Genomic DNA, 19,247 nt, shown 5'->3' on the forward strand with positions numbered 1-19,247 from the left:
TCATTAGTGTATACTCCCTTCCTGTAAACAATTCAAAGTCTCTGCTGCTCGGTGGTTTGGAGCGTTATGGTGGGGAATCAAGGAGAAGAGGAGACATGAGGTCTGAATCTGCTGCTGTGGGTCTCTGTTATACTTCTGACCACAGGGACACATGCACATAGATATGCTGCTAATAACTGGAAGTCAGTGCATTACCACACTGAGGTCACAGTCAGGTCAACTGCAGTCTGGAGACTTTGGCGTGAGTGTGTGTGTGTGTGTGTGTGTGTGTGTGTGTGTGTGTGTGTGTGTGTGTGTGTGTGTGTGTGTGTGTGTGTGTGTGTGTGTGTGTGTGCACCTTACTCAGGTGCCGGGCTATAAATCTGCTTCAGCCTTCCCTGGCCTGCTGAGGACACGGCAGGGGTGGTGGTTGGGGTTTCACCTGTTTTCAAAAGCAGGGGAGGAAAGAGGAAAGGGGGAGGGAAGGAGGGAGGGAGGGGTTGGGTTAGAGGGGAAGGTAGATAAATCAGGGAGGGGGCTTAATGAAAGCTCTTGCTCATATGATTATGGGACTGGCTGATAGAAATCAGGATCTTTCTCAAAGAAGTCAATTAACCCCCCCCCCCCCCCCCCCCCCCCCCCCCCACACACACACACACACTCCCCCACCCCCTTGCCTAATTATGCATGGATTGCACCACTGGCTCTTTACTGATATGGCTGCTCAACTCAGCTCGATATGCAGACTCATGCTGTCTTGTCTACCAGCCTTGTGTCCCGTGAGAAGCATGTTCAGAATCTTTTGGCTTAAAATTCAAGATTTGTGTTTTTTGGGAATTGTTTTCTGCGCCACTCACAATAATTATTATACAATAAATAGACATTAACCCCAATATATTCCCTCATTTCTTTGTGTGTGTTTGCTTCCATAAAACAAAGAAATACTTTGAGCATCCGCTTTAATAGGCATTCGCATAAGAGAAAGGTTCGTCAATGAAATAGTTTTTTTTAGCAAAATTAGCACTAAAACATTGCAAAAATTAATGATACATTGCAAAGTTAACACAATGTGATTCCTTTATTAATCATTTTTGGATCAGAAAATTTGTCTCCAGTTAATTTTTTTTCTTTCTTTCTTATGTCTTCTTTGAAAGGGTGCATTTGAATTATGTTATTTTATTATCATTAAATCAGAGTCATAATACGCTCTTAAAATAATTTATTGCAATAATTTCAGGCACAATTTATCATTCCAACAACATTTATCACCCCCCCCCCCCCCGACATCTTCCTCCAGTCCACCAGATAAACCAGTACTGGGCAGAGCCAGGAGGGGGCTCCACAAGGGGAAGCCTTCTGGTCATTAGAGCATTAGATGGATAGATGATGGCTGATCTCTGTGGTCAGAGTAAATAAGCAGTGTTGTAGAATGTCAACACGACCAGGCGGCTTTTTCACAGCACCCAATGTTGACATAACTGCTCTCTTATCTGAGAAGTGCAAAGCCCAACCCCGCAATAGAGAACTGTGCCAGAACAAATACAGTAAGGAGATAGATACCACACTCTGCAACACACACATGCGCGTGCGCACACACACACACACACACACACACACACACACACACACACACACACACACGTTAGCTACAATGGAATGTGTCCCCTGGTGATACAAGGTGTCAAAATGGCACAATGCATAAATGATAATACAGGGTAATACAGCAGCGATATAATCAAGTATAGGCAGGGATTTTCATGCTTCTAGACTGCCTCGTGTTCATGTGAGCTCGTGAAAATAATGATGTGTTTAGGATCTTGGGTAGTCTGGGTGATGATCCTGGACTCGGCCTGCACCGCTCAGGAACCACGGCCAGTTTGGCAGCGATGAGACAAGCTCTGCCATCAAGGCTTGTGCGTGAAGGAGCGGTTTGTAGAGGTTGCGGCTGTAACTATCGCTTGTGTAGGTGTGTGTCAGACTGAAAAGGGAGGAAAGGAGTGTGGGGGTGCGGGGTGGTGGTTGATGGTGGTTGGGGGGGGGGGGGGGGTTGAGGTGGTGGTTTGCTTTTCAAGCCCACATTTAAGTACCTGTGTCACATTTGCTATATCTCTGTGTCAAAACATTTCAGTAGGCTCTTTTCCCCTCATTGACTTACATCACCCTAATAACTCTTTTTTATTCTTCATCCCTGTCTCTCTCCAACACTCCCCCCCCCCCCCCTCCACCCTCCCCCTTTTGCTCCATTATGGCTTCTGCCTCATCTGGAATGAGCTCAACTGTTTGCATTGTGATAACCTGCTCTAAGGTGTCACCCCCCCCCCCCCCCCCAGTTCCCTTTACCTCCACAGCTGTTGTCCTTAACACAGGTTCTCTGAATTATTCCACCAGTCAGGCCCCGTCACTTAGCTTCTGGTTTGTAGGCGCTGACATGTTTTATAGCCAGTAGAGCTAAGCGTATATTAAAGAAAAATAAGAAAAGCCAACGTGCGTACTCATAAGCACGCTGCTAATGGTTACTCTGGGATGTCAAGTTTTTGGTTTTTTTTTGAGAACTAAAATGCAGCCAGTAGGTCTGCTGAGCTGGAGACCATGTTTTTGTTTTTTCAAAAATCTGCTAACATATAGGGAAAAATCTTCTTCTCTGCGAGCCTGCGCGTGTGTTTCTGAACATGTTGTGACAAACAAAGCGAGCAGCTGCAACACATCTGTTAACTCCGATCAGATGTCGTAACCGCGTTTCCTCCTCTTTGCCATTTCTGAATACAACCTGGAGACAAATAACAGAGCGAGGGGCGGGTATCATGTGCACGCCGCCCACCTGTCCAGCCGACCTCATGCGATCACAAGGGGGGGGGGGGGGAGAAAGGAAGAAAGAAAGACGACCGCTATGGTTCCTGTGCAGCCAAGCACCTAAACAGAGAAGCCATGCGCAGTTGATCAAGATGATGTCCTTCTGCTGTCTCCCTGCTTTGACCTTGGATTGTGCCTTTTTCCTATTCCAAGCTGTTAAAGCCCACATCAGTCTAACCAGCTGCAGGAGAAGGGAGTGGAGAGGGATTTTTTTTTGTTTTGTTTTTTTATGACTGCTCTGCTCTGTGTAAAAACTCTTGCGCTCATGTGCGAGGTGAGGATGACCTCTCATCTGTTCAAAAAAAGAGAGAAAAAAGAAAAGAAAAAAATGTCAGGAAGTGCTACTAATTTTACTCATCTGTGTATGTGTTGCTGCAGATGTGGAGCAGGCTGCACCCTGTCAGCAGCTGGGGCGGAGCTGGAGGGTTTTTTTTTCGGTAAGGGCGCGTTCATACTTGGCTCAGTTGCCGTATACAGTTAAGAAGAATGATTGGCCCTCGTCCCCACCCCCACCCACCCACTCCGCCGGCCTGTGTTTCTTACATCATCACTGAGCTGTACATTAAGGCCAGAAATACAGAGTGCATCTGCAACACATAACACGGACGGTTGTTGCAATCAATAATCCTTGTCGGAGCAGCGATACTGACCACATTACTGGTGTGAAACAAGCGAATGACCACATGACGGATTGCCGTTTTGGTTTTTTTTGGACATGCAGTGACGTAGTTCTCCGAGCACTTCTAACAACAGAATCTCCACAGAATCTGCTCAGCAGCCTGGATTTACATGGCCCTGGTGTATTTTAGCCGTAAGATTAGGTGAGACGGGCAGGTCCACTCCCATGTCAGGCTGTAGCCTACACACTTTGACACACACTTTATCCAAAGGTGACAAGTTTGGCCTCCAAACTGTTGTTTCGATACTTGATTTAACACACATGGCCCATAAAAAATATTGTCATACCCTCATCACGCTGAGTATGTGTTGGCAATTTTTTGTTCTTCTGATGACAATGCTGTAACCGCTGGAATTGATCCGCCAGATTATGACCACGTTGCGTGACTATACACGTGCTCACATACCGCTCTGAAACCCACTATGTCCAACTGTGCCAGAGCAAAGAAGCCTGAATCTGCCAGCATGAGTGCACCCCAGCAGCGTGTGTGTGCGTGTGTGTGTGTGTGTGTGTGTGTGTGTGTGTGTTGGGCGGGGGGTCTAATGGCTAACATGAGCACCACAACTGTTGTTTCAGTCTCCACAACATGCCAAATTAGAATGAATGACATAGATTTCTAACATTTTTAGTGCACCAGGGATATAAAAGCTGTCTGAAAATTGCTCACGGCTGTAAACATGCTGTTTACCTGTGAAAATTCTATATTTGGCTTGAATTTAGGATGATGAATGACTAAAAACATGTTTTAGGTTGAATGGCTGATCACAAAACAAGACAAGCCATTTCACACTTTTTTATTCCTTAATATGATATCAATCATCAGAGAGAGACAGAAGCACCATTTCCTGAGATCTTAGTTGTCCTGTGACATCCGATGGTGACATAACACAACTTCAAACCCCAAAATGCAATTCAAAAAAAGTGTTTATTGTGTGTTTTGACCTTATATGCACTTGAAAGTGGAGGCTGATATGGCAGCAGGAGGGAAGGTTGTACCTGTTTTGGCCCGCTGGAGTATTGGGCTGAGAGGCTTTACAACAACAGAAGTGAAAGAACAGCACTGGTGATCATACAGCGTTCTCTTTACAAGGTAATTCTGTTTGGCCTTGGCTGTGCAGGTGCCTTCCCTCCCGTTTGTCTGTAGGTTATCAGAACAAAAAAATGCTTGCATTTCTTTTAGCCAATGCTACAAGAATTAAACACGTCTCCTTTGTTCCCCCTTATGAACAAGCAGCAAATTATATTCAGGGCTGCAGAAAGACCTTGGGCTGGCCTGTGCGGCGGCTCTCGGCTCCGTTATCTGCTCTGTTCTGTCTCTACGTCTCTGGCAGGGCACATCAGACAGAGAGAAGCCAGAGCAGGGAGCTGCCTTCTGTTTCTTTTGCACACATCACTCCAGGACGTTATCATATTACAGGCCAATCCAAGAGAATTCAGAGGACAGCAGCAAGGCAGTCACTTCAAACAGGGCCCCTAATGTCCAGCTCTGCTTTCTGTGACCCTAAAGGAGGAGCTGGGCCGCAGATGCAAGAGGGAGGGAGAGAGAATGGGAGGACGAGAGAGAACAGGACATTCCAATGATCTCTGGTTGCTGGTATAAAGCTGGGATGCTGATTTATGGGTGGTTCTGATGGAGGGAGGGGTGAACCTGTGACTTTCCATAAAACAAGACGTTCATTATCCTCCCAGGCCTCTGGAAAACTGATGGACAAACAAGAGCAGAGAGAAACAAGAGTAGGACGACAGAGTGGGAGGGAAAAGTGGTTTTTAAAAAAAACCCTCAAAATAAAGAGAACGTGTTTCCATTTTGAAGCACGTGCATGACAGCAACTAAGTGAAGAGAGCGAGGTGATTAGGGAGGACAGGAATATAGAATTGAACATCAGATGGAGGATGGGAGAGTGATGGAAGGATGATGGAAAGGGTGTGAGGACATAGAGGGAAAACTGAGAAGAGGAAATAAGTGATGGGGAAGGAGGGGAAAAGAAAGACAGCAGGCGAAATCTACCCAAATGAATGGAGCTGCTCGTAGATTTATGTAGTGTTGAGGGTATCATTATACATCAAGCAGAGGAGGAGGCAGACTTTAGCAATGTGACGCCTATTGGGCTGTGTGTGTGTGTGTGTGTGTGTGTGTGTGTGTTTTTATTTGAGTGTGTATTGCACAGCACTTTTCTTCTACCCTCTGTTCATGTCTCCTCCAAAGCAAACTGACTTCTGAGTTTGACAGAACATGCTAGTCTGTGGCGGGGGTAACATCCACCCACATTCACTCTCCACTTTTCCAAAGCCTATCTATCCAGCACTGCTGGTTTAGAGAAGACCACCCAGGACTCAGTAATCAAAGAGCCCCTTTGATGTGGCAAAAGCATATGTGCAGTGTATGGGCACAATCTCTGCTAAAACACACTCACGTACAGTTTTACTGCCTCCTGCGCGGCACCATTACTCCTCAACGGTGGAGTGGTGGGATGCTCCAAAAAAAAAGAAGAAAAAAGAGAGAGAAATACAAGGAACCACCTCCTGCGCCAGCCAGTGCCAAGCTGAAAAACTGGAGCCGTATGGTCACCCTGAGGGAGGGGAAATCTGCCCAGTCTAACCACATCTCTATTATCTAATTAAGTTCAAAAGTTAATACGGGACTAGTTCGAGAGAATAGTGCTGAGTACTTGTTTCCCACTACCAGGCGTGTCTGTGTCCGTGACCGGCATCACCTGGATCACCATACCGCCACGGGTCACCCACCCATCACTTACAGGACGGATGTAGGCAGATCAGTCATCAGCAGAGTATTCCTTGTGATGACTCCAGTGGAAAATGAGAACCATGAGAATGGATCTGGACTTGTGAAAGAATGTGGAGGACAGTTTTTAGTCATATCTGGCTATTTCCTGTTCGCCCCCTCATATTTTGCTCCTGCAGATGGGTTTTAATGGATGCCAAATGGGAGGTTTAGTGCCTCGCTATTGGCCCGCTGGAGTCTTCTGTTTAACGCCGTCATATTAAATGACTTTGGACTTGAGGCTGCAGCCTTGTCATCAACATGACATGGGACAGAAAGTGTTTGTAACTTAGCTCCAAATGTAAAACTGTTATCCCTGTGGTCACGAGGGGGGGGGGGGGGGGGGGGGTTTGCCATATTGGCTGCTACCAGCAAGTAAAACCTTGTGGTGCTGTACGACACCATCATAGCCCAGCTGATCTGAGCCACAGAGCAGTTTACAGGGAGAGAGAGGTGAGAAATCCCTCTTTGACTCTGCTGCTGCTACAGCGGGGACATCTGTGCGCTCGGATATTTTGACTTTATTTGAAGGCTGTGACAATTTAGGTTCCTGCATGGTTGATTAACTGTGTTCCTGTGTGTGTGTGTGTGTGTGTGTGTGTGTTTGTGTGTGGTAAGGGGAGGGGGGTGGGGGTGAGGAAGAGGGTGAGAAGAGTCTTGGATGTCAGCGTACAGTTTGAGGGGGTGAAGAACTCCCCTGTTGTATGTAAGACCCTGGAGGACACCCCCCCTCCTCCTCTTCTTCCTCTCTTTTCCTCTTCCTCCCCCTCCTTACACTCATCTCTTCCTCTGTGAGATCCACAATGCTGGGAAGAAATGTGTCATTAACAGGGGAGACCAAAATAATGTTTATGGGCTCAAGCAGGACTGAAATCATTTTCCATATCAGTGCAACTGCATGGGTCCTGTGGGGGAGTAAATCAGATTTCCTCCTCCCTGTGCCAATGGGAAACATCATGGGAAAGAAAACAGATTGGATTGTTAGAGAGATGGCCTGACACAGCTGTGGGCGTCTCTTTTTGTGTTTGGGTGTGTTGCTGACTGTGTGTGTGTGTGTGTGTGTGTGTGTGTGTGTGTGTGTGTGTGTGTGTGTACGTGTGTCTGCGCGCATATATCGAGAGGAGACAAGGGAAAGAGGAGAGCAAGTACAATAAAAATGGGAATGTTTAGTGTGTGTTGATGAGAGAAAGAGATAGATGAGCCCCACTATGATAATTGCAATTTTCATGCCTCAGGAATAAAAAGCCTGAATGCAACAAACAGTTCTGGTTTTAAGAAGAAAAAAAATCTCATGTAACAATGGGTCAGTTAACAAGCACATGCAGCAAAGTTTAGACAGATAACAAATGGTTCTCCTTGAGGAGTGTGTAGCTCCCCTGTATACAAACACAAAGTGCTTCTGACCCTACGAGCTCTCAGCAGAACGGCAGGCCTTTATTGGCCATTCCATAAGAAACACTCGCATTATAGCTGAACCAGGAGACCGAAAAAGTGATGACTTTAATCAGTAGGGGGATTTAATCAAGTAAAATGCTTATGGAAACAACAAGGTGGTGCTTAGAGAGTAAACACTCTTTAATGAGAGTCCAGATGAAGAAATACTGCACAGGTCTGGTGTAATATCTACTTCCTGTTACATCATAAATATTTACATCCTCGGGAAAGCAGATATTGAAAGCACAGTTTAGCGATTCTGTGTTGAGACATTGCTTTTCTTGTGCGCACTATTAAATGTGTGTTGTGGGAGTAGGGAATGTGAGTGTGCATGTGTGGGTGGGTGTAAAAGGAAGGTAATGGGCCTTGAGCTCATCAGGCTTGGTCCTGCTGCTGTTTCAAATCTGTCCTCCCACCTCCTGTGTCCCAGCTTGGAATGTCTGCTTGTTCTCCACGGATCAGGCTCGTGAGTCAGCGCGCCATTGCGTTTTTTTCTTCTTCTTCTTCTCATGGATCACAGGAAGCACTCCTAAACACAAGCCCTAACCTAACAGCTTCATCATTTGTCCATCCATAACTCCCAATCATCCCACTATCCCCTGCCCCGCGCTTCACGCTTCACCTCTTCGCCCGTGTGCCAATTTCTCCCCCCGTGGCCTTAACCCATCATCCCCTTATTGTTTGTAAAATGACACGCTTCCTGGCCTGCTCTTTGGCAAATAGCTGCACCGTTGCTATGTCCAGCTCTTTATTTACTGTGACCATAAAAAGACTTTAACAGGAAGTCTTCCAGGCACTGCCACCCTCCTCCCCACAACTGTCGGCACAGAAGTGGCGAAGGTGGAGCTCTTTCTTGTTCTTTTTTTTTTGGACAATGATCGCCCTCTGTGCAATGGAGGTTTTATGAATGATTAATTCTGGTAAAACAGAAGTGGAATACTCCGCCCTTAAGGAGGCTGCTTAGGTCCATCACCACTGTTGCAACTCTGATGTTTTTAAGAGTTTCCTGTACGAGGAAAACAAGAAGTTATTGGTGGGAAATGTGCATTTTCTTTAACAATATTCACAGGAATGTTCTCCTGTGTGTTTTTCTCTACAGCCGATTGTCATGTTTCCATTATCATCATGTGTTTTGATGTAAATTTTAAAGTATCCAAGAAGAAAAGGTTGATGGAAACATTAAACCAAAAAAAAAAAAAAAAAAAACCCAACAAAAAAGACAATTTGATTTGGATGACAATTATGCATTTTGGTCTTTTTTCTAAAATGAGTTACGTCTTCCTACCCATTTCCACACCATCTCTTACTCTGGTTTGAGCTTCTTTTTTTTTTTTTCATGGTTTTATTTTTTTTCCCGTAAATGCAACTGTTGTTTCGACAGCCATTGCAAAAAGTACATGACTCAACTTGGAGGCAAACATAACTGCAGCGTGACACAGCCGGGCCGTGTAGGTCGCGTGTTAACGCCATGGCCTAGACCCAGCACCTATGAGCTTCAAATCAAGCTTTAGCCTCGTGTCTCAACAGGGGCGTTTTTCAGTTGTTGGTGTTTTTGTCGATGCGGCGTACACACCGGCTGATACTAGTTGGCACAGGAGAAAGATTACAACTTGCCCAACTGAAAGTAACTCTAAAATTTGGCTGGCTGTAGATGGCCTCTTCTGGAGTTTTGCCTCTTTTTTTACCATGTTTCTTAAGTTTGCTATTAATTTTCCTGACAGTAACATGGAAACTATTGTTGTTTTCCGGCTCCCTGCTAAGCTAGGATGTGCCAGTTGGACTACGCTTATCATGTCAACTCTTATATTGTATAAACAGCTTGTCGAAGTGGGTTGGGTGTTTTGGCTGACCTCCCTGAGACAATTTTATTTGCGTAGCACTTCTGCAAGAAAAAGAAAAAGAAATCTCGGAAAGCCTTTTTTTTCCCCCTCCTGCCATCAATTGCGAGCGAGCGGCTGACCACGAAGCCACTCTACAAACATGGGCTGTCAACTTCAGTGTGACGACCACCATATGCACACACACACACACGCGCGCACACATGCACACTCACACAAAAGTTAACATATGTTCAGCAACACACGCGCTCCCACACATTCTGTTGCTCTTTTGCTCTCTTGACAGTTCCTCACACCCATATCTACACTTCTAGTCTAAACTCTCGCCCTTTACCCCTCCTCTGGATGTTTCCCCGTAGCACAGACAATCTCGCTTTCCTCTTCCATCCATTCTTTCAAATTGCTTCTCCCGTTCCCTTTCCACTTCTACCGCCCCCGCACTGACCACATCCACTAAAGTCAGTCCACAGGCACGCAGTGTGGAGAGTGTCGGAGGCGTGCGCTGCTGGCACTTTCCCCCACCCCTGCACTGGGCCCAGCTCCAGGACTGGACCGCCTGCTCGCTCTCTTTTTCTCACTCCAGTATGCCTCTGAGCACACCATCCTCCTACTGGAGCTGTAGATGTCTCCCACCATCCAAAAATCACCCACCAACCCAAAAAAGACAGGGAGGGAGTTTGCAACAAGGGGGGGTAACCGAAAAAACAAAAACGCCTGCAACAGTTGTTTCTTAAAGTGAGGAGGAATTTGGCTACCAGTTGAGTTAATGTTTTCAAGATGACTTTGACTGTTTGAAGGAAATCCCCCCACTTTAGTAGCCATTTGAAATTCTTGTGTGTTTTATTGTGAGGAAGTAGATGCTGAGTTAGTCAGCGGCCCTCCAGGGTGGCGTGTCCAGTCTGTCTTGGGCTGCTGGTGTGTACAGTTGCCCAAACCAATCTAGTTCCCCCTTGTTACCAGAGAGGGTCCAGAACCTTGTTAATGAATGAATATGTACTGCATGTGGAAAGTCTTGCCGGCTTCTTCTGGGGCGTCTGAATTCCTGGGCAGAGCACTGAAGTGCATGGATAGGAAAGAGTGATGTGGGAGTGAGACTTTTACCAACTGACATCCTCCTAAATATGTTTTTACTTGGTAAGTAAACATTCAAAATGTCTTGTTTTCTTCCTCCTTTCTGTCCTCTTTATCTACTCCCTGCTTTTAGATTCCTCTCCTTTATCAGTCAAGTATTAAAGTGCCAAACCATTTATCCCAATAGGTCAGGCACTTATTGGGGAGAAAAGAAATCGCAAGTGCTTAAAAGAGGAAAACTTTTCTGAATTCAGTTATGCCATTCTAGTATTTCACAAAAACATGCTCTGGCGCCTCGCCTCACTGTGTCAGAGAGTTGAGGCAGCAGCTGGATTTAAGCAGCTCTTGAATAAGAAAAGGAAAGTGTTTCCTCTTTGAGCTAAAATCTGATTCTGATTTAATTTATTTATAAAAGAAGAAGAAGGAAGGAAATGGTTGTTTTGTCACATGGCTTTGCAGGAGCGTTAGCGAGTCGGCCGGCCGCGTGGCTCCGGCTGCTGACTGTGAGGTCTTATAAACTAGGGGTGTGTACTCCTATCCATTGCTTCTTCTTCTGTAATCCCCTGGCTGATCACTGAGCTGTAGAGAACAGGTTGATGCAGTCACACCTGCAATTTTCTATCTGTCTCTTCTTCTCTTGTCATCCTTCTTCGGTCTGTCTGGTGTCCTTGTCTAGACAACACAGCCATCCGTCCCCTCGGGCTGCCATCTACGCACAAGACAAAGAGCAATAGACTACCTTGGTTCATTTTTCAAGAGGAATGTATAGGAAGCACAGTAAAATAATACTTTTAGACTAAAGGCATAGACCTGCTAGTGTGTGTGTGGGGGCATGTTTAAGCACAGAAATGCTCTAGAACTGGGTGTGTATTTCTCCAGGAGGAAATGCTGATCAGATTCCCAGCATTCAAAAGAACAACATGTTGTGGGTGGGTGCTTGTCGTCTTCGCAGCTTTTTTTTTTTTTTTTTTTCTTAACCATCACTGCTTGGCCCACACTTACATGAATCCCTTTACATCCTATTATGGCATAATTCCTTGTTAAGACAGCAAACAACGACTCACTAAGGAGTTACATTAATGGGCAGGAATGCTCATCGGAGCAGATTAGTGACCCAAACAGGGTAAAGATTATGACAACTCCTTCCCTGCAGCCTACCAATTGAAACCGGATTAGATTCAGGCAGAAAGTGTGTGTGTGTGTGTGTGTGTGTGTGTGTGTGTGTGTGTTATCAGCTACGCAGGGGTTTTAAGGTAGGCTGGTTGTTGCTGTGCAGCACACTGACCAACTGCATCTGCCCACTGCTGTTGTAATGGCTAGCGTTCAGTCTCCTTGCCTCCAGCGCTGTTTCTCTTTCGTTCCCATGACAACTGGGCCTTTATTCTCCCTGCTCCGCCTCCCTGCCTGCTGTTCACTCTGGGCCGCCATGGGGGCCTCTGCAGGTCCGTATAAATGTATTTATTTTATTTTTTTTGCGGTTGTGCAAAAAACTGGTCTGGATCTAAACAGGAGCGCTACTTAACACCTCCACCCCGAGAGGTTTTGGGATATTCGTGTTTGTTTTTGTGCGTGTATATTTGAACCCATCTGAGCACGACTGTGTAGCGCAAGTGTGTCAGGGTGGCTTGTTTAGGAACCCCCCCCCCCCTTCTCAATGCTCCCTTCTCCTTTAATTCTCTAATAGGATTAATCTCCATCGCTGTCAGGGATCGGCGCCGATTCGGTGCCCATACAAGTGCACCGCTGGCACCACTCAAGAAGTGGAATAAAAAAAAAATAAACACAGTTTCAAACAAACACTGGCAGAGAAAACACACAACTTTTACAAGGAGTTGGCTTAGTGGCAGCAGGCTCGGTGGAAACGGCATCTTTTAATAAGCTGCTAAATAAACAGCGGTGGAAAGTCCAGCACTGATGCCCTCATGTCTCAGACCTTCGCTCCACTTGTTCTCCATTGCTTTGGTTGGCTCCTAAACTGAAACACCAAGGCAGCCCGGCCCATTTTCATAACGTGGACTTTCTCACAAACACCTCAGATTCATTAAGCTTTAAATAGGTTCAGGGAGGGTATTATAGTGAAGTGTTGTTAGCAGAGTTCACGTCCTTAGATTTATAAGAACCTATAAAGTGTAAGAAGAGAGACGGAGGTTTGTATGTTCCCACGTTTTTTTCTCAGTAACAAGCAAATAAAAGGACGTACAACGTAGGGAGGGGGTCTACGACAGGGGGTGACAGGCTGTGGAGTCAGCAAGAACTGATGTGACAGGTGTGAAAACCACTGCATTTTATTTTACCTACTCAGACTGGAGCAGTGAGTCAGTCCCAGTTCAGACCTTATGGCCAAACTGGATTATTGCCAGGTTTGATCTGGTCATGTTGAGAGAAGTGCTCCATGAATTGATCTGAGACCATCCTGAGGTTTCCTCCTTGTATCTTGATATTCAGACAAACCCCTTTTCATGTTTTGTCCCTCTCCTCTCCTTGTCTTCCAAGCACATACACCTTCCTCTTCTTCCTGCGTGAAGAGGGGCTTCGCCACCTCTCCCTGTCACTGTCGATGTCTCTCTCACCCTGTCTTTCTCTCTGGGGCGACGTCGTTAATAATGCAGGAGGATTAGCTGATTTATGTGAGCCGGAGGGGCTGAGGAAAGCTGGGGTTCCTGGGGGCGACGAGCAGAAAGAGGGGCAGCCGAGTGTGCATTGTGGATGGTGGTGCCATACAGGAGCCCTGGGTGTTTGGATGATGAGGGCTGGATGTGTGCCTGCCAACCCTGCTGGCCATAATCCATCCCCCACTGGCCCGACCCCCAACCTGCCGTGCGCAGAGCTCTGACAGGAGTGCGCCGCGGGGACATGGGTGATTGGAGGTGGCACCAGAGATGGACAGCAGGGAGAGGGGGGCAGAAACACATGTGTATTGTAGCGTGTCACCAGGCTACCTCACAGTACCTCCTTGGACATCTACAATATTGCTTTAACACCTGCCCGTGTGCATAAACAGGTAGTGCACAGAAGGATTTTTGAGCTGTAAACTTAATGGAATGAAATGCTTTCCAGTTCTTTCCTCATATATGTATAAAATTGGCATTTCAAGGGTTTCTATTGTTTCAAATCAGTCCCGAGCCTTGGCGGTGAATGCTGACAGTCAACCATGTACAGGTTCTGGGCACAGGGACACTACTGTGACTACTATACTCCTGCTTCTCCATCTAGCTGGAATTGCAGGAAAGCAATTTGTTGCATAGTGAGTTGGAACAACACATTACGTGGGCCAAAGTCTTGATCTTCTCTTGGATTTCATGAGATTTTGGAGGGCAAATTCATCCGCAAAAATTTAGAATGTGTTGTTCTTTGGATTTCTCCCTGACCAGATCATAACCTTCAACTGCTACACGTCACTGACACCCCATGTCTTCTCAGCTCCTCCTCATCTGTTTGGCATTTCTCAAAATAATGTACTGAACTGTACTGTTGCGTTCTGCTCAGTCCTGGGTAGAAGTTACACTCTAAAGGCCTCCCCAAAATCTTTTAGGGCCTGATTTGATCTTTGTATTGCAGTTTTTTTTTTTTAAGTAAGTGTTGCCTGTGTTGTTATTAGTATCACTCTGAGTATTCTGGTATTAAGAACCATAAAATAAAAAAAATAAATAATTTGCCTCTGAAAGTTGACTTGTTAAAAGCATTTATATAGCTGCTCATGTTCCACCAGACAATCCATAAAACAAAATTAAAACTAGACAGCACCAATAACAACCAATATTTAAACAACAAACACATTTTTATTTTTTCACTTGTGGTTCATTTTCAGAGGCGTTATGAGTTCTAATATTAAATGTGCGAGGTTAACACTAAGATGACTGTTATTCTTTTTCCAGGAGTTTGCGATCTGTTCGACGTGGATGCACACAAATACACACTCATTGGTTTTATGGTCGTTTTCGTACTGGAGGTCTAGAAGGTTGGGGATTGTGGGGGATTTCCACTTGTCTGGGGCTCTGGTGTCACAGAGGTGAAGCGTGTGTGTGTGTCTGTGTGTTCCTATTGCTACGTGTCCAGTGTTTAGGGGTGTGTGTGTGTGTGTGTGTGTGTGTGCGTGTGTGTTCCTGTGCTGTGGCCCATGAACCGCAGGCTATTCAGTGCAGGAGTGAGCAGCAGACTGATGGGTTTATCCCTGCTGTCTGCCCAGAGGAGGTGCCCACTCACTGCCTGGCTGATTAAGTCTTCCAGGCAATTGTTCTCACACTCCCAGAAAAGGATCGATTCATGTTTGGACTTATTCATGTTTAAGAGAAAATCAAATTAATGTTCTTTATAAGATCCGCTCATCGTAAGGGCCTGATAATGAATTTTTACATCTCTCTCTCCCTCTCCCTCTCTGTCTACCTCTTCTCTCTCCCCTGTCTATGTTTTTAAAGAAAAGCGCTGTGGCACAATGTACACCGATGTGTGCGTTTGTGCGTGTGCGCTCTCATCCAGGCACCTTAATACATATGCATGAGACTTCATGGCAGTGTGACTTGGGGGAAATGAATGTGCAAAGAGCCAGGCACCGGGGCCCCTTGCTCAAGTGCACTGGCGGGCGTGTAATGGGAATGCAATTTAAGCAGTGGTTAATCAGTGTGTTTTCTCTGGCTTGCCCAGCAATGCATAATAGACAATCAGCCCCCAGTCACACAGGCGTTGCTACGAATGGTCAATTACTCATCATAGTCTTGTTAAACACACAGTTCAGGCAGCCAGGGACAGATTGCTCTGCTGGTGCCATCATTATGGTAAAGAACAAAGCAAAGTAGTGCTATGTCTCAGAAAAAAAGGGGGACAAAGGGAGGAAAGAGAGACGATAGGCAGTTTTCCACTGCAGGAACTCTGGGCACTCACCGGGTGGTGGGAATGTTGACAGGCATGCCCCCCGTCCCCCCTACCATCAACCATTTCAGCCTTCTTTGTTCCAATTATTATTGTGATAATAGCTTCCATGGTGACGTAAAATCCACGCTTCCCAAACAATGACAATATAGAAGAACCCACTGCCTCCATTCACTCTGTTGATATCCAGTTGTGGTTTGGCAACATCGAAACTTTTATAAAATTACATTAACTCAGTGAGTTAGTAACTCAGTTCAGTCCGGACTCAACCAGATTTCTGATGGGTGGTTCCCATGGTTGGAATAAGCATGAAGGTGCAGGCTTGACATAAATGGAAGGATTTTGTAACAAATCAGAGGGAGAAATACCTAAATTTAACCAAAGCAAAAAAACCAAAAAAAACATTTGAGGACAAGACTGTCTGCAGAAAGAAAGAGCGACAGGATAAAAAACAGGAGGCGAAATGGAGCAGAGATTTGCTGGGTATGAAAGTGAGAGATAGAGAGCGCAAGATAATGGAGGGGGGGTGAAAAATTGAGAAAGGGACACTTGGGAACCGAAGCAAAAGTGTGTGTGAGAGCGAGAGGGAGAGAGCCTGAGAAACTGTGTACTCAGCTGTGAGATGAGACCTCTGTCTGCCCATGGGGAGAGGCGGTGTGAGGGGAGACGAGGAGAGAGAGAGAGGACTCTTCTGTCAGCAAGGAGGGGAATGTTACACTCTCACTCATTCATCCTCTCCCCGGGGCAGTGTTCAAATCTGCCTGCCTCCCATCTTTTGCATCTACATGTTGATCTCATGCACTTTCCAAAAAATAAAAAAATCTAATTTTAACCATGTTTTCTCTCCTTATCTGTGTCCCTGTGTGTAAACAGGCAGCGGATTGATGGGCAATTCCTCCGCCTCCTTCATGGGGACCTTTCTGGCCAGTAGTCTGGGTTCCCCTCCTTCTCACCCGTCTCACCCTTCCCGGCCGCCCTCCTCGCCTTCCTCACCCTCCTTCCGGGGCGGACCCCATTCCAGCGCTTCGCAAATCTGGTTCCCCCATTCGCATGAAGGTATCTCGAACCACACATGGACATAAACACATGCCCACAGTCTAACCCCCTCATCTGACTGTACCGTCTGGATGAGGAGATATTCATATCTTGGCTGTGCTGGGGACAGAGCTTTGCAGGGTGTATTGTTACTCTGATATTGTTTATTTTTGGGCCGTGTTAGCTTTCCGCTAAAGCATGGCTTGTAATCGTCAAAGCAAAGAACCAGGTTCCCACCCTTTTATTTATGCACCAAAATAGGCCCAAGCCCAGCATGTTTGGGATGGAACGCTGTGCCATAGTTTCTGGATGGGGACGCAGAGTCAAAAGTTCAGCCAAGGAATCTTGCGGTATTCAACTCACGTCAGCAGGAATGTCACTCAAGGCTCTGTGAAACTGCACGTGCAAATTCAGGCCAGTAGAAGGGGGAAAAAAAGTTGCAGTGATTGCAGAGCTTTCAGCTGGTGTCTCCATCACAGCTTAATAGGGTAGTTCCCACCCAACACTCTGCAAAACCCTGACACACAAACACACACACACACACACACACACACACACACACACACACACTCAGGCAAATACACACACTGCTAACAGCCAGGAAGTCAAACCAGGATAAAGTAGTGGTGTGTAGGACCTGAATGTGAAATCTATTGACTGCATGTGATTGCTATATGTGTTTCCCTGCGACCTTGCATCTTTAATATTTACATATTTATAATCCGGATGTAACGGCGATCCAATCCCCTCTTGTGAACCATGGTCTTTGAAGCTGACAGCCTCTTGTTTTTTCAGCCTTCTTGTATTCATTTATTTATTTACCAAGAATAGCCCAGCTGTTAGTCCATGGGATGGGGGGGTTGTGGTGATGGTGGGGGGCGCCAGTGGGGAGTGATTGTTATTTGTGGTCACTGATCTGCGGCGGCCCAGTTGCCTGATGTGTGGTCAAGTCCAAGTGTGATGCAGAAGAGATGCTGCCTCCCGCTGAGTGGGGTTAAGCCATTGGATGCTTCCCAGATGACCCCCCCCCCCCCCCCTTTACAATTGCACATCTCATCCACCAGGTGCTGAGCCAACACACCGCTGCAACCCAGCTGGGAAGCAGTTTAATGTCAGGCGTAAACTTTTAGTTGAAAATGAAAGCTGGTTTGATGTCAAACAATAAAATTGGACGTAAAACCGAGAAAATATCAATGCTGAAGTTGTGTGGACAGTTGGAGGAAGTTGGATTTTAGTTATTTAACATCACTCAAACGCACTAATAATTTGGCTGTCATCAGTGCACTCCATTAAATTTAAATTAATGGTGTTTCAATTTAATCGTCAAGGAAAATTTTAAGCAAAATTTAGAAATGCAAATCAGGCTCATTTCAATTAAACAGCTTGGAGGGAATGGACTAGTCAACACAATGCATAATTTATCAGAGGATGGTGCTATAGGCAAGGTAGCAAACAGAAGGTCAAAATATCAGGAGCAAAAGTAGGATTCTAGGCCACCTGCAACACTCTACTAGTGAAAAATGGTGAGGGCTTGAGGAAATACTTCCAGTTGGGCAAGTTGAAATTGTTCTTTTGGGAAAACTATGCGGAATGATGTTTTTTTTTTTTTTCTGTGCAAAATTCATATTGATTGGAAAAACTTTAAGACGAAGGAGTTTTTTTTCCCTTCTAATTATTCCATTTCCATCAACTTTTCTAGTGTAGTCCTACAAAACAACAACAAAAAAAACATGTCAAACTAGGACGATGCCGGTGTTAGATGGTGTTCTGATGTACATTCAACTAAAACGTCTAGGTCTACTGGTGTTGGCGGCCAGCTGGTCACCTGCTGACTCCAGTGATGAGAAAGGATGAAACGACAGACTTCTCCAGCGAGCAGGACCAATGACTCTGAATGGGGTGTGAGCTCAGTCGGGAACATTTTCCCCTCAAAACTCAATTTGTGAACGTCACTGATTCTTTTACCTTGTGGTTTCAGGGTTTCATTGTCAAAGGCATTTTTTTTCTTGTGGAAGAGTAGAATAATATTAATAAGAGTGATGATAATAATGCCAAGCCTAATAAAAGTAATGGAGGTGATTATGACTGGGATTATTACTCAGTTGGCAATGAAGGCCATTATCTCTATTGCAGTTTAATTGCATATAACGCACTAAGAGCATGATTGAATCCAGACTGTTCATCAACCACATTCAGCTGTTCCCTCCTCAAGATAATTGCATATTGTCTTTTTCCTGTTTTGCATAAAAAGCGAGTCATCAAAATGAGCGGCACAATTACCCAGACTCGCGCCTCCTCTCTCTGGGTGTCAGCAGAACTCCCACCAGCAGCAGAGCAGACGCTGACTTGTGTGTGTCTGTGTGTGTGTGTCACTTGTAACCTTTTTTTTGGCGTGTTTTTATTAGGGTTTTTTCTTTTAAGGTTATACAAAATACAATGTGGTACTGCATTTGCAATATAAAACTACTCGTAGGGAAACTGGCCGTATGTATATTTCTTGCATATTTCTCCAAATAGTAAAGTAAATGGACATATAAAATGTTTCTGAGTGGCCCACTATCCAACGTTTTCTGCTAACAGTCCTGGAGAACTTGGAACACCTAGATTAAGATATATTTTAATAAACAGAGAAAAAAAATAAAATAATACGTTACTGTCTAGACTTCTTAAGGCTTGTGATTGAATGAAAAGTTCTCACAAAAAAAAAGCTTTC

General features: G+C 45.4%; 1 protein-coding gene across 8 annotated transcripts in view; it reads left to right on the plus strand.

Annotated features, from left to right (window-relative positions):
* The window catches only part of bahcc1a (BAH domain and coiled-coil containing 1a), a 68,065-nt gene that overhangs the window by 16,040 nt on the left and 32,778 nt on the right, over positions 1-19,247 (plus strand). For all 8 annotated transcript variants that reach the window (XM_086184006.1, XM_086184012.1, XM_086184007.1 and 5 more), the window contains exon 3: positions 16,373-16,555. In XM_086184006.1, the coding sequence (XP_086040132.1) occupies positions 16,373-16,555 (183 nt within the window). The remainder of the gene's footprint in view (positions 1-16,372; positions 16,556-19,247) is intronic.

The sequence above is a fragment of the Aulostomus chinensis genome, chromosome 18, assembly GCF_037954235.1.
Source record: "Aulostomus chinensis isolate RoL2024-O1b breed Wild chromosome 18, RoL_Achi_v1.0, whole genome shotgun sequence".
Taxonomy (NCBI): Eukaryota; Metazoa; Chordata; class Actinopteri; order Syngnathiformes; family Aulostomidae; genus Aulostomus; species Aulostomus chinensis.